The 23,110-nt window shown below is 40.3% G+C and overlaps 1 protein-coding gene across 1 annotated transcript in view; it reads left to right on the forward strand.

Annotated features, from left to right (window-relative positions):
* Positions 1-6,587: 6,587 nt before the first annotated feature.
* plxnb2b (plexin b2b) overlaps positions 6,588-23,110 on the forward strand; it is a 39,267-nt gene continuing 22,744 nt past the window's right edge. Inside the window, exons 1-14 of the mRNA XM_044035827.1 lie at positions 6,588-7,717; positions 8,404-8,592; positions 8,713-8,832; positions 9,558-9,658; positions 10,839-10,965; positions 11,554-11,713; positions 12,495-12,606; positions 13,528-13,639; positions 14,008-14,109; positions 14,500-14,595; positions 15,132-15,219; positions 15,765-15,946; positions 19,135-19,283; positions 22,405-22,516. Coding sequence (XP_043891762.1) covers positions 6,590-7,717; positions 8,404-8,592; positions 8,713-8,832; positions 9,558-9,658; positions 10,839-10,965; positions 11,554-11,713; positions 12,495-12,606; positions 13,528-13,639; positions 14,008-14,109; positions 14,500-14,595; positions 15,132-15,219; positions 15,765-15,946; positions 19,135-19,283; positions 22,405-22,516 — 2,778 coding nt within the window. The 5' untranslated portion in view covers positions 6,588-6,589. The remainder of the gene's footprint in view (positions 7,718-8,403; positions 8,593-8,712; positions 8,833-9,557; positions 9,659-10,838; positions 10,966-11,553; positions 11,714-12,494; positions 12,607-13,527; positions 13,640-14,007; positions 14,110-14,499; positions 14,596-15,131; positions 15,220-15,764; positions 15,947-19,134; positions 19,284-22,404; positions 22,517-23,110) is intronic.

Raw genomic sequence — 23,110 nt, forward strand, 5'->3', positions numbered from 1 at the left:
CCAGTTAGCAGTGGGAGATTAGCCCAAGCTGCTGCTGTCCAGACAGAGAGAGAGATGCTGCATTTGTGTGCTCGCTTTGACAGAGACAAACAGAGATTGAACGATTACAAAAGACAGTGAAGTCAGTGGCTGAGAAATGTATAAGGCAGAAATGTCTCGTAGCGAGTGTGTCCGTGTGTGTATCTCTGCAAAAATTTCAATGTTTGTTCTGCTCAAGTAGTTTGTGCGTGTGCCTGTGATTGTGCACTCTTGCCGCTCAAGTGTCCAGCTGGCAGAGAGGAGATAGCTAGAGCCTTGAAAATGGTGACAGAGCAGCAAACAGACACGCAAACAACCTATCAGTCCTAATGAGAACTGTGGCGTGCCAAAAAGGATGGTTTGTGTGTGTGTGTGTGTGCACACGCTTGCACCTGCCTGCATGTATGCAGTTGATGTCCACACCTTCTGACTGGTAATACATCATAACTGATAAATATACAAGAGGCTAGAGACAGGAATACACACATAAGCAAAAAAACAAGCCGCATATGCCCGAGAAAAGAAACACACCCACAGTGTGGAGGAAAGTGAGACTCACACTCTCCTCGGGTCACGGGCTGACTTTAAAGGTGTTTGCATATTTAGGCCAGAGCAGCTGGATCTCAGTAAAGTGGACCAGGTCCATCAATCCCTTGCCTGTGCCTGGTGCCATGAATACAATGGCTGCCTAGGAGAGCGTGGTTCTCCCAGTCAGTCAAATTGAAATAAATGAACTGCCAACCCTGACGGCAGGGTAATTGTTCATATGGAAATTGGATTGTCGCCGTCACACCAGCCTCTTATTGCAAGTGGTGAAAAAAAAAAAATCCCACAGCAAAGATGGGATAAGAGTGTTTGCATGTCAAAAAAAATTGAGATGGGAGACATGCAGAGAGAGAAAGAAAGAAAGAAAGAAAGAAAGAGAGCTCTCCACACTTCATGTTTCATCTTAAACAATGCTGCTTGTTCTGCCTCGCCTTCCCTCAGTTAAGGTGGGAAAATAAAGGACAGGGATCCGCCCCTCATTTCCGGGTCCTTGTATTGCTCCTAGCCCACGTTGTCATGTTGCCTTTTATCGAGCCTTCTCAGCACTCAACATGCTGCACGAGACACGGAGAGATTTGTTTTGGAATTTTAACCCCTCACTCACCTCGACCGAGCCTCAGGTCTCTGGGGACATGTGAGTCATTTAATAGCAGATCACTTTTATCAGTGTGTAACACTGAAAGCAGCTTCAATATGATACACGTAAAGAGTATCAGACCCCTGTCATCTGTCAAAGTCAGCTTTCTGATGAAGAAAGTGCTGAATATGAATGATCGCAGCATGCGGTGATATCCTATTATGTTTTCAGGGTAGGGTGTCTGTTTCTGTTTTATTTATTATATCAGCTTCCTTCCGGTATCCGTTTTAATGAGTGAGAGGAGCGCGCATGCTGCTTCAGAACTTACCAGGTCAGCAGTTGTGCTACTGTTTGTGTGTGTGTGTGTGTGATCTAATGATTAGACACACATATGCACTCCTTTATCTCCCCGTCTCTTCTCTCCCTTTCTTTCCCCTCATTTACTCTCTCTCACTTGCACACCTTCTGGTGGTTATTGTCCTAAAATAGGAAGATGTGTGTGTTGTGTGGTGTGAGGAGTAGCCGAGAAGCATGCGGACTACCATGCTGGGTTTTAGTGCCCCTGTGTCAAAGAAACACACAGCATGGCTTTTTGAAGAGAACAGTGTCTCTGTGTGGTCGGAGTAGGATTACCTTGTCAGCACTTCAAACTGTGCGGGTGCACATATTGGTGTGTGCACTTGTGTCTCTAAGCCTATGAGTCTCTGTGTGTTTGTGTGCACACCTGTCATTTTTCAATTATCTTTCATTTTCCTCTGCTGAGAGCTGCTTTTCCTGTCCAGACATGCCCCAACTGGTGGAGGCGGAAGGAGGAGGGTGTGAGAGATGGTACAACTCCAGTTATCAACAAAAGCAGTATGTGCATGTGTGTGATGACAAGTCGGCCAACAAAGGGATACACCTCTGTGTGCTATTTTCAAGTCTGTGCATGTGGTACCACACCAGCTTTTCTTTAATGTTTCTTTGCCCTCCAAGCAAAGAAATAAACTTGAGGGGGAAAATTACGACTCATTGAGTCGAATCATGACTAAGCAGTTTATTTACTCTACTTAAATCGTCGTTAAGAGTGCCACGGTTGTACAGCACCAATTTTGACTGATAATTCTCCACATCAGTAGCAGCTGGTTAAAGCTCCTCAAGTTCCATCGCTGACCTGCACAATTACTGTTTAACGTGTTGAACTGACCAATTGGAGTTAAGAACATAAACCTGTATCAAGATGTAGAAAAGCATTCGCTCCTTCTTCTTCTTTTGCACCCAAAATGTTGGAATTGAGGTTCACTCTCATTTCAAGTCTTATTTGATTTGTCGTAAATCCCTCATTGCTGCCTCATAAAGGCTGTCGCTCCGCCAGGTTTGATTTTTGGTTACGACCAACATATTTTAACAAAGGAATACAAGGAAGTCTGATCCAGTATGTTTGTGTGCAGGTTTCATTCATAAAAATAGCCGAGTGATGTCCTGTGTCTAGATAAAGCAAAGAAAGATGGGAGGTAACTGAAGGGATGAGAGAAGAGACCTGCAGGCAAATATGACAAAACATTGTAAATCCCATTCAATTTGCAAGTCTGAATATGATGATGATTTAATAATCAGTATACACTAAAGACGATCTCTTTCTTATGGTTGGTAGACAGTATGTTGTTTTCTTTGTCTTTAAAAATAGTCATCTGTTGGATGATTTTTGGCCTGCTCTTACATTCTAAATAAGCAACAGTCAAACTACGGTAAATCAACAAATGGTTAGTAAAATAAGATTTTTACTCCTTACTTTGGATGAGTAGTTCAAAAGCAGAGTTGTTTATCACAGCAGAGCTGACAACGGTGCTCTGGTTCCCCTGTGAGGGAAGCGCCACTGCTGCACTGAGTCATTGACAGTGATGATTCAGGTTCGACGTTTTAGTTCGGAAAGATTCCGTTTTGTTTGGAATATAAAGGGAAATATGGACTGCGCAATTAGTCAAGATTCCCATTCAGCCACTCAACCGTGACAATCAAGCTGTTTTAATTCAACAATTGTCAGTCACACAGTCCCATCTTTCATGTGCCAGCTTCATTAACACATGATGTGTTTCATTACTGTTTATCCCAGGCCATTGGAGGCTTCATTAGCTGTAGACTGGTGCAGCGCACAGCTTCTAAATTTAGCCGCTTTTTATTTATTCACAATGGCCATGTGTTGGTATACCCAGTTGTCGTGTTTTCATCGCAGCAACGAAGAGTAGAATGGTTGAGAATAGAGAGGTGGGCTGACCAGGGGAAGAAGTGGGCCTCGTCTCACCTGTCTCCACCCCCCCACCAGATTACTTAGCAGTCTGCCTCTCCTCGGCTCTTTGAAGCCTTTAATTCCACCGTTCAGGATTAAACCCATGAAAAAAAGGATGAAAAACGATAGGGCGACAGGAGGAGACATCCTTGAAGAGAACGGGCTCCTTTGAAATATGTTGCGAATTTAATTTGCACTGACCCACAATGCGGCATCTTAAGGACAGTTGTGTAACACTGTCTTCTGATTGGGGTCCGTCTATAGGATTTGCATGAATAGAAGTCGGACTTTTTGAAGTCGTGGCTATAAGTAGAGTTTTCTTAAGTCTAAATGAGAGCTTTGGGACCATTGTCCTTGTATTGTTAATTGCAGTATGAGAAAGTTGCTTTGTCGAAACATGTGTGATTGGATGTTGAGGGATTTTTCTTTGTGTGTGACATAATCCACCTTTTCCAAACTGTCTCTCACTCTTTCTCTCCCTCCGTGGTCTGTATCATGGCAGAGGAAATTGATAGAAACATGCATGTTACCGTTCTTAGTGGAGAGCTGATACAAAGACACTGTACAGCATTTGCAATTTGTTTGCTATTTTAAAACTGCTTGACTTAAGGATAATAGTGATAAAAAAAAAAACCTACACAATGAAAACGAATAATAATAATAATAATAATCCTTGCTTTCACGTATTGTGGCACCTTTCAGAAATGTAAATCAATACTTAATAAGTGTGAATGATAATAAGAAAACAGAGGTGGATGGAAAAAATGATAAGAAGCTGAAAAGCGTGCAGGTTTGGTTAAGGAAGGTGATAGAAGGCATTTATATGGATGAGGGCCAGTGCTATTGACGCCTCAAAGTTCACACCCACTAGGCACGATGAAGTGTCATATAATGATTGCAAAAATGCCACTTGTCTGTTATTGCAGGCAGTGTGTTAATGCCATCAGTTTGTCTGAGGCCTAGATTGTTTTGTTTTTTTTGCCCTTTTTTTGCCCTTTGAGTCATGTTTATTCTTTATTCTCACACAAGTTAACAAAATGCAGTCCTGCTGAGTTGAGCTTTGAAAGCAGATAAGTCATCATTTAATTCTGTGGTCATTTTAAGAGCCTTTTTTTTTGTCTGAATCTTTTTGCTATTTGCGACAACTTTTATTTTTTTGTTGGTGCTTGGTTGGGTTTTGCTTATGCTGTCAATATTTTGAGGTGGCAAAAAAAAAAACATTTTGCAGCTCAAGTAGTTTTTTTGTGATGTTTCCTTGAAAAAGTCAAACATAAAAGTGAGTGACTGTGGCGCCTCTTAGAGCTGACACATGCTTGTAATTGTCATTCAACTTTGCCTGTGGACATGCCTCTGTAATGGAAGTTTTGTTACTTCACAGCTGACGTTATTGTTGATTTTTGTCCATCCTGGTTCTTTGAATCTCTTCTTCGTAGGTAAAACTTTGCACAAGCCTGCCTGGCTCTCCCCTATTAATTAAAAAGTTGTAAAAAGAACACACACACACACACACATATTTCTGTCCTCAAAAAGAGAGATGGGAAGTTTTATCACACCATTTCTATTTTAAGGGGAATATTTAAGGTCGTGAAATAAAAAAGGGCACAATACATGTATGCAGTGAAATGGGTTTTGAGGGGATGGAGGGCTGAGGTAGTAAATGAGAAGAAAAATAACATCATCAATTCAAGTAGTGGGCACTTGGGTGTTGGCAGTGAATTTAACTGCATCCCTTAAGGGCAAATGTCTAATCAGTGGCCTCCCCACTCAGCCGAGTGAGGGAAAGCACACAAACAACTTCCCAGAAGTTTCATCAGCGGTTTGACACATGCCAATAGATGTGACTGAAGAGGTGAGCCACTTGTAAACGTAGACACATATTTTCTGTGTGGGCAGAAGCCGCTTCACAGCCACCTGCAGTTCCATATTTACCACAGCCTGGGCAAACAGCAGTGAGTGAGGACACCACAGACACCTGCTGTTAGCTGGTACATGAAGCTGTCTCGATTGTACAGGGACATTACATTGTATGATCATGTTGCCTGAGACAAAACAGTATTCTTCCAGAGCATGCTGCGTTTGGATGGAGTGGTTAAAGGCAAAAAAATAAATAAAGCACAGTGCAAATGAATTTGGAACGTATCCAAGCTTTTCAAATAGGCTTTTAATGTGTTATGGTTTCAGATCTAGTTCTTGGCTTTAATCTCTCCCTGCTTCCATTCAGAGCAGGTTTATAATTCACCAGTGATCACTCCTGATATTAACTCAATTAAATCTAAAATAACATGCCCTTTATAGAACTGGAACACAAAGCTGCATCAGACACCAACAGCACACTATGCACTGTTAGCTTCAAGAAGTGTTTTAATAGTTTTACTCCACTGTTATAAATCTATGTTTCTAAGTGCTTTATACTGTCAGAGGGACTTAGTAAATGGTAAATTAAATCCATGTTGATAGTTTTGGTTTTATTTTGTTTGCCAAGTGTTTTAGATCAGTATATGACACATGATATAAGTAATGTATCATAGTGCAGGTGAATAGTTTTATGATTCAAGTTAGCTCTGTGTTTTTACAGGAAATATGCCGTTTATCTCCGGACATTGTGTGAGATCTGTCAGTCAGATCAACTGGGATACTTTTGTTACTAGGAGATGCAACAACCAAAATTAAATTTACCTCAAATAGATTGGAGTGACTGTAGTTCAATTCAGAGACTGATATCTTAAAACCCTGCCAAAATTGATTAGATGCCACAAAAGGAAACAAGAATGAGTGTTGTAAACTCAGTGAAGCAGACACATTTTGGGGGAACAATTTCACAAGGAAATAGAAGGAAAGCTCCATATAATTTTTAATATTTGCACAATTTTTAACTTAATTTAGCAGAATGAGTATGGGCAAATAGCCTGGCTGTGTTTAAAGGCTGATTACCTTTGAACAGCCCACCCACCACCTACCGATCTACCTACTACCTCTTCAAAAACCTCACTGATTTAAGGTTGCTCTGTACAAAAAGGGGAAGTGAAAATGCATTACCAGTGCATTTCCCAAAATGTCAAAGTGTTGCATTTGTGTTGCACATCATGAACTTACCATACACATGACAGTTTATTCTCTGCATACATCTGTGGGTTTGCCTTGGCTCATAATAAAACAACTCTCTCTTTCTGTTCCCCATAGAGATGGCAAGCTGGGTCTCCCTTCTCCTCATCCTTTTCTGTCAATCGATCTCACGAGCCCAGGAGGACAGCAGCAACCTTTCCATCCTGGTGTTCCCCTCAGAGACCCCTATCAACAATGTTGTCCAAGACCCCCACACTGGCCGCATTTACCTGGGAGCAGTCAACACTATCTACCAGCTAGGACCATCGCTCCGCCTGGAGGCGCGTGCCAAGACGGGCCCCAAAGAGGACGCGCGGACCTGTACGCCCCCCTCCTCAGCCTGTCAGGACACAAAGTTCATGCCCAATCTCAACAAGCTTCTGTTGATCCACCCATCCAATGGTTCTCTCATAGTCTGTGGAAGCCGCTACCGAGGCATCTGCTCCCTCCTCAACCTGACCAATGTGACACAGCAGGTGTATTACAGTGACAGTAAAGGAGAGAGGACTTATGTGGCCAGCATCGAGGATAACGTGAACGTGGTGGGCGTCATGTCCACCTACTCTAAAGAGGCACACAACTTCAGTGTGTTTCTTGTTGGGAAGGGCTACGGGAGCCTGGACAGTACAAAACTCATCAGCACACGCATCCTTCAGGACTACGGGGACTGGGTTGTGTTTGAGAGCATCATCGAGGCGTCCACAGTACAGACGACACCGTTTGTTCCCAAGTACCTGCACGACTTCCGCCATGCCTTCAAAGAGGATCGGTTTGTTTATTTCCTCTTTTCGCGGACACTTGACGGTACAGACAATAAAAACTTGACCTTCGTGTCTCGTCTTTGCGAGGAAGACCCTCACTATTATTCCCACACAGAGCTCCAGTTAAACTGTGGTGCAAATAACCGATACAACAAAGTCCAAGCTGCATACGTGGCTTCTCCGGGGAAAGAGCTGGCGCGGCTCATGACCGAGTTCAGTAAGTATGGAAAGGTCAACTCCTGGAACAAAGTTCTGTTCATGGTGGCGAGTCCAGATGACGACGACAGTGACTCTGCCCTCTGTATGTATCCACTCAACTCCATCAATGAGCGGCTGGTGGACATCATCAGTGCCTGCTACAGTGATTCGGGGAAGATTTCCGGGTATCCTGCTGTGGACATTCCCTACTCATCTAAAACTGATGAATTCTGCACGTCAAAAATTGCAGTAAGTGTTTCTTTTATTGTCAAAATGGAAGTTTAAAATAAAATCTTTTCCTCTGTTTAATTTATCGTCCATGTTTACTGTCCTGCAGATGATTTGTATTGCTCTGTTTGAAAATTCTGCTGCGCACATTTTTTCCTCCCAATACCCGCGACTCATCCAGTACAAAACTACTGCATATAGAAATGTTGGGAACAAATCTACCCATGGTCTAATCTGGCCCTCTAGAGTATTTGGACCATAGCCTGGAAACCAGACCAATCAGCAAGCTCATGTTGATTTGCATCCACTGATGGGTCTGGTTCCATTCCCTTTGAGACAGATTTCCATCCGTCATGAGACAGGTTGGTGCAATCACAAACTTTGATTTGGCACCATGGCTAACGGGAGCACCGCTGAAGCATTTTCAACCAATAACACGCAAGGATTGTTTTCACGAATCTGTTCTTGAAAACTATTTAAATAAGTTTATATCTAGTAGTGTTTCCACAAAAAGAAAGGACGTCTATGGCTGAGAAAAACAAGCCCGCGTTTATCCCTAACAGCTGTCACTCTATGCAGCTTATTTAGTCCACGACGCTGCCAACAAGTTAGATTCCCACATAGTTCCTTTCCTTATTTATTTATTTATTTATTTTTTAAATTAAGTGCAACCAATCTTTAATTCCTCATTTTTGTTCTCTTTGCAGAAGGATACATTGGAAAACTTTAAGTGTGGTGCAGACTTTCTGCCCTCCCCTCTGGCCAGCAAGCCAAGATTTGCCTTAAAGGCAGATGCAGTCCTGACCATGTCAGGCCTTCTGACCGCTGTGGCTGTTGCTGTTGAGAATGACCATACCATCGCCTTCTTGGGGAATAACCAGGGAGAGGTCTTCAAGGTGCGGTTGTCTTTTGATCTTTTGCTCTTCTGTATATTTTTTTTTCCTTTAGACCTTTACTTGAGAGAAGTAGGGACTGGGGAAATAAACCACATATTTGACTTTTTGTTTTCTGCTCAGGTACACTTAACTGCGGAGCCATATGTGTACAGCAAGACTCCTGGTGAGACCATGGGAGAGAAGGTCAACAAGAACCTTTTCTTTGACCTCAGTCACCTCTACGTTACCACTGAGAAAAAGGCATGTATGGCAGCACCCTTGTCTCACTGCTGTTGTGTAACCAAGAAACGGTGCTTTGGGTAAAGAGAGTCGATGCCGGTGAAGGTGGCGTTGATTAAAATAGATAGGTATCTCTTACCTGTTTATTCTGCTGAAGGCAAAACACACACATGCCAAAAGTGTTCTTTGTAGACATGTGTGAGGAAGATAATTGTATTCCTTATGTTTGTCAATCACCAGATGAATGTTTTTTTTTAAGAAATTACAAATAACGCTAGATGTCTGTTTGTTTTTTTTGTTTTTCTAATAGGATTAATTGAGACTGATGAGTCATAACACTGAAAAATGCATTTTGACTGTTAATCAACTGTTTATGGTACAGGCTGTGGAGAATGAACGTGTCTGTACTGACACTGCAGAAATATACAAACATGCATAAAACGTGGATATCAAAGATGATACTGGGAATAGTGATAATAGTGCTGCACCTCTCCGAATCTAATTAGATGTGTAGTGTCATTTAGTTATTTTAAGATAATTGTATCTGAGATGTGACCTCATTTATTTGATTCACATAACAATTTGAGGAAGTGGGCAGTGATAAACAAGCTAAGACAGTGCGAGAGACCATTTTGAATACAGTCTGCAGTCACACCCTCAGATGTTACTAATTCTTACACACTGGACCTTTACAAAGATCACTGTTTTACGCTGCGTTACCTTTATTTCATGTCGTTATGCTCCAGATCATCAAGGTGCCAGTGCAGACGTGCCTCCAAAACAAAGACTGCCAATCATGTGTGCAACTGAGGGACCCGTACTGTGGCTGGTGTGTCCTAGAGGGCAGGTGAGTATCCGACACTCACACACACACACACACGCGCATCCAATTACAAATGCACTCGCAATGCGACAGACTGACACAAACATCCACACATGCAGTTCCATCTGTAAAACACAGCGGGGTATTTGTTCAGTATTTTATTGCAGACACTTTTAGTACCCCCTGGTGTTTATATTCCATCTCCTGTTGTCCGTGCAGCCATGAGGAATTAAAGCTGTTTGTCAGCCTCATGCAGTGAAGGCAGTCTGTGCAATTTACTCTCATCAGCCTATATTTATCAGGGTCTAGAGGGTAGAAGGGGTTGAAATGTGTCTTCTTTTTTTTTTTCACTCAGATGTGATCGGGAATAGGACAAAAGCAGAAAACCAATTATGTCTCCAATCTCTTTGAAACTCTGCACAACCTCCAGTTGTAATGTTAAGTTTACACGTCCGTAAGTCAGCTGACTGAAAATGAATCATTTTATAATCATTGGATATTGGCAGAGTTGGTGACACAGCAGGGGACATTGTCATTTGTTAAAGGTTTCAACCAGTTCAACAACAAACAATGTCACATCTAGTCATCATGCTGACATGATCAAATTGCGTGTTTTCCCCGCGCATCTGTTCAAAATAAAAACCTCTAATTTAATGTCGTCCACATTAAATTCAATGTCATCCACATATAATTTAATGTCATCCACATATAATCCGTGCTGTAATGCAGGCTGCAACATTTACTGGAAATTTTAATTGTAAAAAAAAAAGAAAACATATGCAAACTGTAACTAACCCATAATATTGTTATAATCTGGAACTAAAATTATGAAATAATACATGTTATTTCTTTAGCAATCCAGTTTGGTAATAAAAATAGAAAATATGAATATTAAGATCAACTTTATGATCAACAATATGATTATCAATTTTGATTTAAGTCACTGAAATAATATCTCTTTATTACACTACGCACTATTACCTTGAAAAAAAACCAAGCATTTAGTGATATGTTAAGTGTTACCAAAACTTTATTTTTAAAAATCTGAGTTTGTCCTACGTGAAGTCACCTGGGTTTGTTACTCACATCAGTACAGTGAAAAACAGTTGGACTCCAAAGGCTTTGTTTTCGTTGAGACTTTGTGAAAGCGTTAAGGGGATGTGGAGCAGGGGCTGATGGGGAGTTTTTCATCCTTCGTCTGAAGGTGTACCAGGAGGTCTGAGTGCCGACGGGCTGAGGAGAAGAATGGCTGGCTGTGGAGCCCGAGGCAGCAGTGTGTCAAGATTGTCTCCTTCTATCCCCCAAACCTTTCCTGTAAAAAGACTGGCAAGGTACAGCACTGCTTCTCTTCTCGCTCATTCTTGCTCACTCTTTCCCTTTGTTCTCCACACCTCTTTCTCTCTCTCGCTCTGCGGTACACCACCCCGCTTACCCGTGCATCACACATACATGCACAGCCTGAGTAATAAACTGTTTCCATTGTGAATCAGAGACCTGGGCTCTAGGTCTTCCTGCTCTGTATCGATCCATCCAAAAAACTCCATCCTGGCTTATTATAACTGACCTGGTTGATTCTGCTCACAACCTGAAGATGGAGAGTGTCTTTTTTCTGTGTTTTTTTTTCTCCCTCAGTTTTTTTTTTTTCATTTGCTCCCTCAGTACTTCTCTGTCCCTTTCTGACTCACATGAGTATCTTCATCAATCTCTCCCCTTTTCGCCTTTTCAATCAATCTTCCGCCTTTCAGAAGTGAACACTTTTTCTGTCTTTGTGTCGTCACAGTCTAGGTAAACCAATTTGAGAAATGAATTTGGCTTGGGGAAAATACTATGCAGCAAAACTGCCCATTAACTTTAATGGTTAATCTTTAAAGACAGTTGTCTGCCTTTTGTTCACTTTAATGCATATTTTTACTCATCAGGTGAGGATAAACATCCCCTCCTTGCCTCACATCGGACCCTCCGACCGTCTACACTGCACCATCGAGTCGTTCAAGAGTGAGGGAGTCATGTCCGAATTTGGTCAGGTCTCCTGCGATCTACCCCAACCGTCACTTATACCACAAACACCTGAGGTCCAAGGTATTATCTCTGTAATTTACCTGCCTCCCTTTGCTATACCCTGAAAAGCAAATGCCTGCCATGTACCATTATAACTGACTTTGCCTTACTATGTCCTGGTGCTTGAGACCTTGTTCAGTGTCAGATAGCTACTTTGCAAATTTGTTTTAACAAATATGAATCTTACATGTCTAACTAAACAGATGAGGAGAAGCGATGTCATTTGTCTTTTTTCACGTAATCTAAATTGCTGTGTGTTTATTCCACATTGCCTTTTCTGTCTGAAAGGTAAGAAAATAGAAGGGAGAGGCAATGCTTTGGGACAGACGCTGCTGTTTCACATCGCTCCTCTGATTTCGTAACGCTGGCAATAATACGTAAAATCGCACTCTGTGGGCAGCTTTATGTCGGCTTTGTTTGTGTGCAGTTTAACAATGAAGAGCCAGCGCAGCAAGGCCGCTTCTTTCGCTCTGTTTAAAAACAGGCTATTATCAAAGTGGCCTCCCTCCTCTGCTAAACATTGTCCTGAGTGAACTGGTTTCCTGTGTACTTAATGGGTACTTGAAGCTGACATAATTATTTGTTTGTTTGTTGTTGGTGTTTTATGGGAGTCAGCATCCACAGCGTTGCATTATTGCCTTCTTCCTCCTCCTCCTCCATGTCTGTTCTCCCTGTGTTGTGACATCTATTAATAAACTGCCAGTTTTTGGGTCAGTTATTGCTGCTTTCCTATCCATACATGCCTAAATGTGTTTCCCCCCCGAGTTAGTGCAGCACATGATAACTTTGGCTGTTTCCTCAGACTTTGTTGCGGTGGCTGTAAGCGTCTTCGTCAACGAGACTGTGGAGTTGGCCACGCGCGAGTACAAGTTCTACAACTGTGCTGCCACAGTGTGGAAATCTGAAAACACACCGTGAGTAAAACTTGTTGTTTAACCCGTGTCTATACATTTTTGTTGATGTTTTTATCTTCTGTACGTATCAGTACATTGTTCCACAATTGTTTGTATTATTACGTATACTAATATAATACCATGTCTAAGAAGAGTAGAAAAAAAAATCAAATACCATTCTTTCAGACTTCTTAACCCTCATGTATACGATTTATCATTTTTAATTTTTATTACCAGAAACCAAATTCATATTACAGGCTAACCAGTCAGTGTGAAATTGGACCCAAACTTGAGCCTTACTCCTCCTTCTTCTTATTAAGTATACACTCATGTATATGTGTTTTTACTGCACAGTGTCTATATATTGTTCTATCAGTCATTGCGAGGCCTGCTGTGATTACAGAAGGTTCTCCAATAAGTCACACTCTTAATCCATCAGTTCTGCTCCGTCACTTGCTGAAAGTACACAGTGACACTGAACACAGTATCAGCTGACAAGCTTGATGTAAACGTATCACCATGCATGAGCAGATGAGAGATCAAGGCTCTGTTTGTAAATTGTGATGCATGGCGGTTTTGAATGCACCTCTTGCATTTTCTCCCCTCCTTTTATTACCGTGCCGAGGAAATTGCCTCAGTTTCCTTTTCATTAATCAAAAAATGAAAGTCGATTTTTGCCATTTTTTTTCCCTTCTCCTTGTTTTTTTGGAATTTATGATGAACGAGTCCTGCTTATGTGAAGTTGCAGAGATCTATTTGGTTGTCAGGAGCATGGATTTTTGTGCCGGATGCTATTTGATGAGTTTGCATGTTTTACATTTGTGTGCGCGCATGTTTTTATGTGTGCACAACGCGTGTATGCGCCCCTGACTAATTGTGTGCAGGAAAGCATTTTCCCATCATTGTAGCTTATTGGTGTTTGTCTGTGTTTTTTTTTTTTAGTTGTATGTCATGCGTGGCCAGTCAGTGGGGCTGCCAGTGGAACGTATTTGACCATACCTGCGGTGACATGGACGAAAGTGTGGTGGGTCCCAATATCATCAAGCACCGTCAGGTTAGTTTTCTGAAGGTTAAACATATCACTGGCAGGTCATAGATTCTTGCCTCTGATAGCATGTTTATGATCAATGTTGAAAAAGTACAGCAGAACTTTAGTAAGATGCATCTAATCACCACACATGAGGCTCTGCTTGAGTGATCCAAATTTCTCCCTGAAATTAAAAATAAACTCTAATCCCAGTATCAGCTGCCACCATCTTGTGTGGCAAATGTTGTAGGGTGGTGGATATCAATTTACAACTCAGCAGATGTTGCAGCGATACACTTATCTGTTGATGCATTTGAGGGAGTCCATTAAGTGGTTGGCATATTTAAATTGTAAATGATTGAGAGAGTATTTGATTTGTTCTGATGCCTTCTCAGGGAACAAAGTGTCCTCAGTTTGAGAATCCTGATCCTGTGCTGATTCCCGTCGGCTCCAAGACTTCGATCAACTTTGAGGGGATCAATCTGGAACTCTACCAGGTAAAGTCGCGAAATCACAGAATTTAAAGCAATCAAGCAAATCTTTTTTAAACACAATTTGGCACTCAAGTGGTCCCAACGGTGCATAAATAAAAATTTGAAAAATGCACTTACTTGCTAAGTGAACATTTTCAGGTGCAAAAGTAATCAATTTATACACATGCAAAAAGCTGACGAAATTAAAAATGGTTTACAGTCATTTTTTCAGTGACGGAGTCATTGCAAATAAAAGTTACAGGCATACTTAAGAGGCTTTCAGACAGTTAAACTAGATACATTGTGATTCTAGTCAAAATTCATCTTGGACACACATCATTTCTGATATGTTATGGCAGTTAGGATTTTTAGGTTAACAACATGTGGCTTGATTTTATTTCCCGGGCTCTCCAGGGTCACATTTTCACAATCGGCACCGAGCTCATGAAAAACGTGGAGGAAGAGGTCACTTTTGAGGACGGGCTCTTCTATACCTTCAGTGGCCACAATGTGAGTAGGACTGTATCCTAGTTGCTTGACACTTGACTCAACTGTGTCCCCGTGTTCATGCTGAACTGCTTATTTTGTTCCTTTACTTCTTCACTCTCTCTTCAACTCAACTCAGGCCCTTAAACTGCGGCTGAGTTGTGGACATGATTATCAAATTACAGTTAGTAACGGATATGAAAAACACTGTAGACAATCACTGAAAATGTTGATGTTCCTTCTTGAGCTGCTTTTTACCTTTGATATTCTGTAGCTCCCTCTAATGGTCAGACTTCCCTCACTGGAGGTATTTTAGGACTAGCTCCTCATTCTGTGATTGGGAAACTCAAACAGTGCCAAGCCCCCAGCTATGTTATTTTCACGACATTGATTTCTCCAGCTGAAAATCTGCCAGACTCTGTATATTTTGTTCTGTCTCCCACCCCCCCATCTTGGCATGAGGGAGCAGCAGCCCACATTGTTTGCTGATTGCAAAGCTTAAATACCATTAATCACCTCATTCTGTATTAATAATTAATTCCTCATTTTCGTTTTCTTAGTTTTCCTACAATAAATCACCGGAGACCAATGTTCTTTTCTACATGAAGGACAAGGAGTCAGGCAAGAAGATGGACAGCACAGTGAACGGTATGCTCTCATTGTATTTGTGATGCCTCATGTGTACACTGCTAGTCCCAGTGTGGAGACTCCATCAGATATGGAGGAAGATCCCTTTCATCTGCAATTGAAATTAAGGAAGAAAATCGATTGGTTAAGGCTGCGTGATGAAACATTTCACAATAAATCATATAGTACATCATGTGCATGTGGTTTCAGAAGTAGCTAGGAGCGGGAAGTTCACAGTTAAGCGAAATATACATATGCATTTTGAGTTTGCACACTTTTCCTAATAATGGAAAGTTTAGAGTCTTGTGGAAACTTTTTTTATAATGAACATAACCCTTGTTAAAATCAAGTTCCGTGTGTGGTCGGATACCTTATTCTTACTGACAGAAAAAGCTGTGTTAGCCTATGTAAATTTTTGCCCTGCTTGATTTTTACCATCTATTGTTGAAATATATTCCCTTGAAGTGATGTCAGAGATTACTTCCTCAAAAAAAAAATATGCAAAGACAATAGTGGAAGAAACGGTATGAACAGTTTGTTTTTTCCTCTCCCTACTTTCCATGCAGTCACTCTGTACAACTGCTCAGTGGGGAGGGAGGACTGCAGCCTCTGTAAGAACGCCGATCCAGTGTACAGCTGCGTGTGGTGTGCCATGCAGAAGGCATGTGTTCATAAGAAGCTGTGCAGTACACAACACGGCACAGAGGATCCCTCCAACATTGAGTGCCCCAACCCCCACATCACTACTGTAAGTTTTTTTTGTAAAGAAGTACAAATACTTTGTTACTGTACTTAAGTACAAAATTCACGTATCTGTACTTTACTTTATTTGTATCTCTCGCAACTTTTACTTTTACTTCTAGCTACAAAGATAGTTCAAGGAAATTAACTATCATTGAACTATACATATATGGGCCATTCTACCGAATTCGTGCAAAGTCCAGAGTTGGAAACACATTTTCAAAAGTTGTTTTTTTCCAAAAACCTTGTCCATACATATATTGTACCATATTTCAATGGTACATATCTAGTAAAGGCGCAGTCAAATTTCATATATTAATGTCTGCCTGTTCTTGAAATGTTTTTCAACTCCTGAAATTTGTCACTACCGTAACACAGCAACACACTGCAATAAAAACCATTATATTAATCTGTTAATATTGTGTGTCCATACACCCTCTAAAGAATAATTTTAGTAATTTATTATGAAGGGTTTTACAACTAAATCACTTAAAATTATTTTTTAAACAAAATTTCAAAGTTTATTTTCTAAGACTCATCAAAATTTAAATGCAATCTTTTTTGTAAAATGAATTACACTGATCATAGAGATCTCAGAGTTCATTAGTTATTACATTGAATGTATATTTAACCAATAGTTATCATAAAATGTTATTTAATGACTCAATTCTTATTTTATTTTACAAAACATTCAGTGTTACGGTAGTGACCGCACTGTTACGGTAGTGACCGCACTGTTTTGCTCGTGACCACAGTATTTTGTTTGCAAGGTTGTATTATATCCCCTCAACCTTATTGCTTAATATTAACTCATAACCTGCCTTTTAATGTGAATTTTACAAACACAAATGTTATGTCTCTGATATGTGAACTTTAGATGTGGGTTGTCTGCAGTCGTGTTGAGAGCTGCCTGTCGGAGCTGCCTAGTGTTTCTCTGAGCATAGAAACAAGATTGTATTTTCTGAGCAACCTGCTTGTCAAGGCGCTTCTTAATCCATGTTTCTCTTTATAATTGGCAGACTTGTATTTTTTTCTGCAAATTGTGCATGAGTGTGTTATGGAAAAGAAGGGTCTTTCTGATATGCACAGGAACTCTGTGCTTCCATACTTCCTTCTGAGTTTTTGTTCTTGCAGAACATTTTGACTTCTCTGGCCTCACGCACAATCTATGGCACCGTTTTCTATATTTTTCTTTCTTCCATTCAAGTTTATTTTTCTGTGGTCACGCATTCCAACGTCTCTTATTAGTCTCACTAGAAGTGCGTGGAGTAACAGTCTCACTAGAAGTGCGTGGAAGGTGAGGCGGCATGGGAGAAGGCGTGGCAGAGGGTGTGGGAGGTGGCGTGGATGTTGTGCACAATCTCTCCACCTCTCTTTGACTTTTCACCAATAGCCTGTGATGTTGCTGTCTTTTTCGCCATGATCTTCTGACCTTCCTTTGCTCCCTGTCAGATAAATCACTGATAGATTTGATCTTTCCTCCTTTCTTTCGTTTCTAGTTTTGTTCTCTTTCCTTCTTTCCTTATCATATCAAACATTATTTAGCACTCTGAGATTCTTAAAAATTTTACAAATCAAATATAATAACAATATTATTATTATTATTATTATTATTATCATGTTTAGTGAGTATAATGTAATAATGATGAAAAATGTCCTTAAATATGTGGAACCGTACACCATAATGATTATGTCACAACCGTAACGTTACAATTCGTTACGGTTGTGACTGTTACGGTTGTGACATTTTTAGCTAATTCCTAGCATAACTCAAACATGCTAACAAGTAAATGGCTAGGAACAGATGTTTGAACAGTTGTACACACAACAAAACATAATATTTTGTTTTGAGCCCCCAAAAGTGTATTTACTTGGAGATAATATGTGTACGGTTGTGACAATTATTAATGTAACATGCTGATTTTCAGACTTTGGAGCCCATTTACTTAAAAATTATGAGAGGTAATATCTCACCATGCAGCCATGAGGGACAGGGATGCAGTGTCATTTCTTGGTCAGAAATTCTGGGGTGTGACTAAAACCAGGCTCCACCCATGTGGTAAAACAACTCGTGTTACGGTTGTGACATGAAAGTGTGGGACAGCATTTTTTAAAGCATGTTTTGTAATTTTAAAAAAAACTTCAAAATGAATCTAAATGTTTTACATTCTGTTTAAAAGAAACCAAACATATATTTTAAAATACACCATTGGAAAAAATGACAAAATTCTTTTAAGTATTATTTTCATGGATTGAAATTTAGGGCTTAGAGATTGGGACAACTACTTCCCAATAGAAAGTACCTAGGAAGGTAGCATAAATGATGATTTTGTATATATTTAGCTTAATTACTAAATAGTTACAGTCTTGTGTTTACCTAGATCATAACATAATCTTAGTAAATATTGAAGGTCTGAATTCTTAATTGTTTTGTTAAATAGTTTTTTTATTGTGGGACAGCAATTTGCACGAATTCGGTAGAATGGCCCATATACACACACACACATATATATATATATATATATATATATATATATATATATATACACATACACACACACATATATATATACACAGCCATCCAGTTGAAAGACCACTGAGCTACCATGGCTCAGTCCTTACTCCTCACTTTTTTTTTAAGTACATTTTATATCAGAAAATTACTTTTGATGCTATTATACTTTTAGACCTTTAGTGTGATCATCTGTCACTTGAACAGTAGATATTTTAAAGGCATGTGATTAGCAGAGCAAGTATTGACTTTGGTGCGTGCATTTTTTTGCTCTTCTCTGACAAAAGTCTGTTTCTCCTTGAGGGCGTGTTGAGATGATCTGCAGCACTTTCAGATTGGATCGATTCTCTCTTCGCTCACTTAATTGTCGCTGCCGCCACATCATTGTCATTGACAAAAATCCATCAGTAATGGTGTTGTTGTGTCATTGTAACAGAGGTTGTGACCGTACATACTTCAACTATACAATGTATATACAATGATCACGCACTATATGAAAACCAGCTACCCTTTTTAACTTTGTAGCTAATGAATCCTGGATCCTGGCATTCACGTGGATCTAGATTCCTAGATGTTTTATAGCAGGGTACTCATTTTAAGTAGATTTTCTCAATCAGGCTGTTTTAAGTTATTAAAACCCTTAACCTATATAACACCCACACACCGTGTACCCCCCAATCCAGATCAGCCCTCTTTACGGACCCCTGCGGGGAGGCATCTCCATCACCATCCGTGGTTCCAACCTTGGCATCCACAAGGAAGACATTAAAAGCATCACTGTAGCCAAACAGCCCTGCATCCATCAGGAGGAGAAGTACTCTGTTTCCACAAGGTAATAAACACAAATCTTAATGTGAAGTATTTATCCATAGTTTATGAGCGTCCGTGCACACAGTCTTATTGTTGTTTGCTGGATAGTTTTATCCAAAGCCAAAGTTGTGATTAGGTTGTCAGGTAAAGAGTGCTTTGATTCTCCTTGAGGGTAATGTGTGTATATGGGATGGCATATTTTAACTAGCTCATTATAGCGCTGTATTGATCTGTAGGTCCCCAGATGCAGTTTGATTCAGAAACACAATTACTCTTTTAAAATGGGGATTGCATTGGAGAAAGGGAATTCAGATCATTTTCTTTAAAAAAAAAGTACATATAGAGCAATTTATTCAAAATTCTAAAAGGTACAGCAGCAATGTTAAAGAACTATACTTCACATGTTATAGCCCACGATCCACAGCAAAGTGTTGACTAGAACTAATCTCATGTAGTATTTTAGTGCTTCATTCAAAGAGGCTTAATTCTGGTGAAAGGATGTGCAAGCTGCGTTTTGCTGCTGTAGATGCACAATTCTGTATTGTTTAAACAGAACTGTCTGAGCAGTTTACAGGGAAAATGTCTCCTTGGTGTGTGATGGGATTCTGGTTAAGCAGAAGACCCAAATGATTACTGAAGCTTGATGGAGGAGAAAAGAGCTGAGCAATACAAGTTCAATTTGTCTATGGACACGGAAAGACTGAGGCAACATGAATAAATGGAGAAGCTGCCGTTAGTCTGGATAAAAAAAATAATAAAAAAAGCTCTATTAGGTCAGGTTTGTTCAAGACACACTTGGTCATTGCATACGCATGTTGGTTACACTCATTGGAAGCTTGCTAGTATAAAACTCGTCATTCCAATCCAAAGGCCAATGATCGCAGAATTTTACAGATTAAAACTATTGTGTAATGTGAGATTAATATTCTATAACAAGTGTCACCCAATCCTGGTCCTCGTGGACATTTGCCCTGCATGTTTTAGATGTTACCATCCTCCAACACACCTGATTCAAAGGGTCAGCTCGTCATCGAGCTCTGCAAAAGCCTGACAACGACCCTCAGTTCATTTGAATCAGGTGTGTTGTAGCAACATCTAAAACGTGCAGCAGGTTCCTGGGGACTAGGATTGGGAAACACTGTTCTATGACACTGAAAAAACCAACATAGCTGTTGTTTTGAACTTTGCCAACCAAGTGCCAAGTTGCATATCCGAATTTCAGATAAAAATTGACAGCTCTAACCTGTATGCGGAGAAGGAGTGAAGTGGACCAGCCAATAGCAGGAACTGCTCCCTCTTCCCTGTGATGTGATTGGTTAAAAGCTGTCCATGGCTGTTATGATGAAGGGTTATGCAATTATTAATCAATAAGAGCAAAACAAAAAATCCTGCTTACTCTACCTTAAACTCTGCATGACTTCACAGGTATCCTTGACAGCAAAGTAAACTTTGGAAACATTTAATTCTACCCAATGCATTGCATTATATTAGTCTGTAGGTGGTTTTGAATGTAACATCATCTTGAAAAGAAACTGCAGTTGTCAGATAAATTTCGTGTGAAGTGAAAAGTTCAACATTTCCTTCGATTTAAGTGGTGAAACATTATAAAATCGTCCTACTCAAAGTTCAGTTACTTCAAAACGAGGGTGTTAGTGCTTGTCTAAATGTACTTTCTACTGCAGGGGCATGTGACTAAATGATGGGTTTTAAATACTCTCTCTGGGCACTTGGCAGGTGTGTGTGACTGGTGATTGACAGGACCCTCTTTTCGGCTTCGGTGCTACCTGAGTTTGTTGAGATATGTGCCCGCTAAAGCACTGAAAGTGTGCCACGTGGCTCTGCCGCAGATTTTTTTTTCAGTATTCATACTGCAGGGACCATGTTCCAACTCATCCCAAAGGAACTCGTAATAGGCTGAGTTTTTGGCATAAAAACCTCCAAATTGGTGTTTAAAAATGTTCTGTTTATGCAAAAGGTCTATAAAGTTAAAAAATATATATATATTGTTGCCCCACAGTCTGAACTCTCAACTCCCAATGGGACGGATGTGTGCTTGTGGAGAATTCGTGCCCTGCCATCTGCACGATGGGGCATAAACCCAAAGAATTTGTAAGACTAAGTGGAATGTTTTTCACCCTTACATCATCCACCTCTGAAGCTTTTGTTCGTTATTGGCTTCAGTTTTACTTGCTGCTTTTACACTGACCTGTTTCCCCCTCAGGACTGCTGCAGACTTGGATGTATTTAGTTTCTTACACAATTCCCAGTCAGCTACAGACATGGCTATGTGGAAAAAAAGTTCCCTCAGGGCTGAATTTCTATTCCTTCAAGTGCCAGCTCGTCTGATATGAGACATAATATTTCATTCATAGCTGCTAAGTCAATAGCATTTCTTAAACATTAGATTAGCCTTTTTAATATGTCTACACAGTTTTTAGTTTGTTTTCTTTTTAATTGCCTTCATTTAACTTCAGTTATGTGCACCTTTTTTTTCTCTCTCCATAAACAAAAAGTTTTAATCATCACAGAGAAACTCTTCCACTGTCTGTAGTAATTTGTGAGTAGCTCATTTGAATGCATACATTTGCACAAACATTGCACAAGGCTATCTGTTCCCTTTCAAGGCTGAATATCAAACTCGCAGAGATGAGGTTTGATTTGCAGTCGCTGTTTGGGTTCAGGGAAGCTGCTTAAATTATCACGCCACACACGAACCAGACACAGCTGAATGTTGATTGGGTATATATTGTCAATAATCTTCCCAGACAAAGAATATACATTTTCTTGATCCAGCTTCTCAAGTGTGAGCATTCATTGCGTGTCTTTGAGACAAATGATTGATCAATTAAATAATCAGCAGATCCGTCAATAACGGTCACCTATATTTGCCCTCAGCAGGGTGCGTCAATACACCAAAGGGAAAAAGTAGAAAACAGAAGGACGAAATATGTTCACAAAATTGTCGATGCCTCATCCCTCCACCAAGTTTGGTGCAAATTGGTTAATCAATTTTATGTGGACTCCTATTGAGTAAACAAGCAAACAAATGTACAGAGGTGAAAACATAACCTCCTCGGGGGATAGTGATAGACATAGTGTGAATGTTTTTTCTTATGTTGCTCTTTGTCTATTGATTTGTCTAGTGTGGTGTGTGAGATCGGCCCTGTGGTTCATCTCAGCGAATTCTGGGGCGAGGTGGAGGTGGAGGTGAAGGGCGGGAAGAAAGGAATATCCCCCATTCGCTTCACCTTTAGGGTAAGTACTCACACACACACAGACATGTCTTAAAGCAGCAGTCATTATGCAGACATAATGTTCTCACTTGTCCCTTTAACCTTCATTAATAAATGCTTACACTGCTCACCCTTACGTCGGTAGTTCAAACATTAAAGCTGTGGTGTGTATCTTTTTAAATACAAACAAATGTCTGCTTTATTCAAATCATTGTCAAGTGAGTTCACACAATTCTGATTAAGCCGAATGGCTCCACATGACGCATTTAAATCACATGTATCCTGGCAACAGTACCACGCCGCACACAGGAAGTGATTTGTTTCATGTCAAGATAGGCAAGTAAGATAAGTGAAACAGCTGCAAACAACTTGGAGTATGACTGAAAACCAAAGAAGCGAAAAACCAAAAAAGTTTCAGAAAACACCTGTTATTCAGCAGTTTGATGGGATGAATGCTTTTTATCCCTGCCCATCCCTGCTCTGCTGGTGTATGCACACAAACGCGCCCTCAGTCAGGTCTGATCCTATTGGTCGACAGAGCCGGATTTCAGATGAAGGCTACTGAACTACAAATACTCATGAAGAACAAACAGAGGCGTAATCCAAACAGCATCGA

Source organism: Solea senegalensis, linkage group LG10 (assembly GCF_019176455.1).
Source record: "Solea senegalensis isolate Sse05_10M linkage group LG10, IFAPA_SoseM_1, whole genome shotgun sequence".
Classification (NCBI taxonomy): Eukaryota; Metazoa; Chordata; class Actinopteri; order Pleuronectiformes; family Soleidae; genus Solea; species Solea senegalensis.